General features: G+C 48.1%; 1 protein-coding gene across 1 annotated transcript in view; it reads right to left on the reverse strand.

The window, feature by feature from the left end:
- Positions 1 to 1,511: 1,511 nt before the first annotated feature.
- cd151l (CD151 antigen, like) overlaps positions 1,512 to 4,192 on the reverse strand; it is a 20,671-nt gene continuing 17,990 nt past the window's right edge. The window contains exons 6-8 of the mRNA XM_047331496.1: positions 3,155 to 3,313; positions 2,906 to 2,992; positions 1,512 to 2,753 (exon numbers count right to left, since the gene is read on the reverse strand). Coding sequence (XP_047187452.1) covers positions 2,694 to 2,753; positions 2,906 to 2,992; positions 3,155 to 3,313 — 306 coding nt within the window. The 3' untranslated portion in view covers positions 1,512 to 2,693. The remainder of the gene's footprint in view (positions 2,754 to 2,905; positions 2,993 to 3,154; positions 3,314 to 4,192) is intronic.

Raw genomic sequence — 4,192 nt, forward strand, 5'->3', positions numbered from 1 at the left:
TCATCAGAAGGGCACAATTGTTTGTTGCGACACACTGGTTGTTTAAAAATGGCCCCGTCATAACTCCGACCACCTACTTAGGAGTCGAAACTCCGGCAACAGGAGCGGCGAGAGCAGGACGGACGACTTGCATTCCACAGATGTCCGCTGCCTCGGAACAAGTTCCCCGCCGTTAAGATTCGCCACGTGTTCAACTGCTTTCACTCCGATGGAAACGTTTAAAAAGAATCAAAAGAAAATAATAAAATATCCTCAGCCGCTCATTTTGCCAGGGGATGACTCAGCTTTTACAAGGTGTGCTGTGTTCGCAGCTCTTCCAAGGGGCCCCGGAGAGACAACACACAACCGATTTCTGCCGTTTGCCGGGTTTCACCACGTGCGCCGGCTACACAAAGGGGTATTTTTTACGCGGCGCTGGCGGCGGCTTCACTGACTGACAAACGGCCCCATTTGCATCGTTTGCAGTCCCAACGGAAACCAATTAGCAGTCTGCAGCCGCGAGCTGACCGGCTGCCATTTTAATTCTCCTGCTGGGCTCGTTACGTAGCATATTTTATTGATGAATCGATACTGTAATTCACCGAAGAAGAAAACCAAAAAATTGCAAACGGGTAAAGTTCACTGAAAGGTGATATTTGTCATTGTGTGCGGCCCACCCACCATATTAAAGCTTTTCTGCCCCTCTGAACAAGGAGTGTGTGTGTGTGTGGGGGTGTAATCCTCTACAGCCTCTGGGTGTTTTTTACACACACACACACACACACACACACACACACACACACACACACACACACACACACACACACACACACACACACACACACACACACACACACACACACACACACACACACACACACACACACACACACACACACACACACACACACACACACACACACACAAGCTGTTTTCCTCAGTGGTGTGTTGTGTTGCTGAAAAGCCTGGCGGGTGCTGCCTCCCTGTGTTTGCGCACGGTAACTGCCGTCTGTTACACAATGAATGACAGTGACGCACAGTCACTCACAAACAAAACTGGGGGGGGGTTCAAATGAGCCCCCCCCCCCCTCCGCTGCCGCCGCCTCAGAGAAGCTGCCATTACATGGGCCATGTACAGTAGGCACACAGGTATACTGTAGGCGATGTGCCTCCAGCAGCAGGTGTGGTGAAATGTTGCTCACGTCTGAAAACCAGCGCAGCACAGCGACATTAGGGAATTGACTTTGGATTAATACACTAATGCACTTGAAAGCTGCTGCCAATTGTGCAAGGGTCACTTGTTACAGACACATGGTTTTGTCTTTAACACAATACGGGTTTATTTTGGCAGTTGTTGTCTGTTCTTGTGTGTGCGTGCGGATGACGCGACCCGTGAGCGAAGGACGTCGCTCGGCGTTTGTGCGGCGCGACCTTTTTGAAATGATTAAGAGAAACTGAAAACGCTGCGCCGCTCCCGTCGCTAACTGCTGCCCCGACTCGAGCCGACAAAGCAAACGGCGCAGACGGAAAAGTGAAGTGTCGGTTGACGTTTATTCAAACTCAAAATAATCCCGCGGATTATCACAGAGACTCAAATACAGCAGATTAATCCGGTGTCGTCTCTGAGGCGCACAGGGAAAGCACGCTACGTCAAATACAGTGATAAACTATGTATGTTCTAGCACAGTGTCTCGTTAAATACAATAATACATATGTTTATGGCCTATTGAGAAGATCGTTAGATAAGTGAATAAAGGCTGGAAGGGATGAAGTAGGTCCTTACAAAAAGTTACTGTTGACAACTTTGGCTTCGGTGGATAAAACTCTCGTATAAAAAAAAAGAAAAAGAAGACGGTAAAATTGAAAACACGAGGCACTTTCTTATGAGCAACATTAGTGGCAAAATCACTTCCAGTAACATTTACACCTCAGAGTAGTACAGGTAGTTAGGATTCTGCAAGTGGCACAGTTACGTTGTGCACTGTCAGATAATCTGAACAGGTTTTAGGTTTGGATTAAAAACCTGATCAAACACTGACATGTCACTTCGAAGACGCATAAGGCATTAAGCGGAAAATAACGGTTCATAAGAAAGCACCTCGGGTGTTTAGAGAAAAATCATTTACAAAATCCAAAAAACAATTCAGTTAAAAAGTTTTAAAAAAGGCCGCTATGGAACAAAGGTATAAAATGCACGAGTGGCGAGTTAATGTGAAAACAAAATGAACCGCGCTGCTGGGAAAGAGAAGCTGCTGGTGCCGCCGCCGCCGCTGCGACCGTGGTTTAACATTTTCTGCAGAGTGCCAGTTTCACTCCACCGATCTTTACACCACTCGCGGGCGCAGCACACCCGGTCCACACGCGCGTCAACGTACACCGTGGGAATCGGAGTGGAAGAAAACTACAGTGTCTTTCAGTCCCGCGGAGGCCAACTCACACAAACTGTGTTCTGATTTCCATCAGAGTCACTCAGATCTTCAACGCGGCTGCAATTTAAGTGCCTAATTACTCGAAGAAAAAGAAAAACCTTGTAGTGTTTTTCCACCCTTTGTTCACCAAGACGCGATCCTCTGATGTGCAATTTGATCCAGTGCCAAGCCCCCTCCCGATGTGTGCAGGGCAAAGAAAAAAGAACCTATGGGCTGCTTGCGTTCGACGTGCAGTGATGAAGTCTCCTCCTTCACCCACACACACTCCTCTTCTTCCTGCTCCTCTCAGTACGGCTCTGCCTTCAGACTCCGATACAGGCAGCACGTAAACACCATCCCTATGATCTGGGGATTGGGCCGAGGGGGAAGGAGGACAAACGTCATTTAGCAAAACTGCAATCGTCGCGGACAAACACACACGCTGAGCATTAATTCAGTGTGTGTGTGTGTGTGTGTGTGTGTGTGTGCGTGTGTGTGTGTGCGTGTGTAAAGCTCACCTGTACGCAGGCAATGCCAACACCGACCGCTCCGATGATCTTCAGGTGGTCCAGGATGAATTTCTCCAGTTGGGAGATGCAGCCGCCCTAAAGGAAAAGCATGGGGCCGGCGTGAGCGACGCTGGAGTCTCACTGCAAACACACGTTGTGTGCACACACTACGGATCCGCGCTGCCGTCTATTCTGAGACACCGGGACGCGACAGAACTACCGACGTGTGCGCCGTCACCCTGCACTGCATCCTCTCACCTCCACCTTGTAGATGTTGGAGGGGTGGCTCCTGCGGCCGCACAGCTCCGTCGGACTCTTGCAGCAGCTGTCGGGCACCTCCCGGTTGTCCGAGTCCCGGGAGCGGATCCAGATGCTGGAGGCCCAGTCGGCCGAACTGTTGCTGCCGCAGCACTTGAACTGACGAGGAGAAGGATAAAAGCATAAAAAGAAAACATATTCCAGCGTCGCGGGGGAATTTTAATCAGCACACAGATAAACATGAAACATTAGAAAATGTTTGACGCCGACAGAACAACCATTAATTTGAGTAATTTGCAAAAAGGGATGGTTTGACGTTGAGGGAAATAGGCTTATTCACTGAGAGCCACTCCGATGTCTGTACAGTAAATATGACAATACAGGAAGTGGCCAGTTAGCTTAGCTTAGCATAAAGACGGGGAAACAGAAAACCAGGTTCTACCCAAGGACTATTTCGTGTCAGATGAGGAAATAGCCAGTTAAACTACAAAGCGCGAAATTGTTTAACTTTGTTTTTTGTTCTAATAAAGAAAAATAGATGCAGCGTATTTTCCTTGGTGCACTTAAGATGTGTAGGTGGATTTGAACTAATAAAAGATAACCGGCGGCCGGCTGCAGCTTCATTTCTAAAGGGACAGACCTGAGCCAGGCATTTGGCGACGTGTTAAGTCATTCCTTCGTAAAGTGAAAGTGCACCGAGTCCAAACGAATGGCCTGAAATGCTATAAGAAAACAAAAAAGTTAAGAAACAGGTGTAAAAAGTAAAAAGCTGACATCTGATAGCCAGGGGGCTTCTGAGCATGAAATATAAACCAACTGCAGCTTAGATTGATCCATCTCTCTCCGTGTGCCGTCAACGGGAGTCTTTACTGTGGCTGAAGTCAGAGGGACGAGAATCAGATTTGATTTGACTCATCGTGACAATCTCTAATCTGACGGGATCATAGGTTTTTCCGGTGAACAAGCCACATTTTGAGTCCATGTGACTGTTGATTAGACGCCCGGCTTTATATCATCATAATATTCAAGGTGCGGACG

The sequence above is a fragment of the Scophthalmus maximus genome, chromosome 4, assembly GCF_022379125.1.
Source record: "Scophthalmus maximus strain ysfricsl-2021 chromosome 4, ASM2237912v1, whole genome shotgun sequence".
Classification (NCBI taxonomy): Eukaryota; Metazoa; Chordata; class Actinopteri; order Pleuronectiformes; family Scophthalmidae; genus Scophthalmus; species Scophthalmus maximus.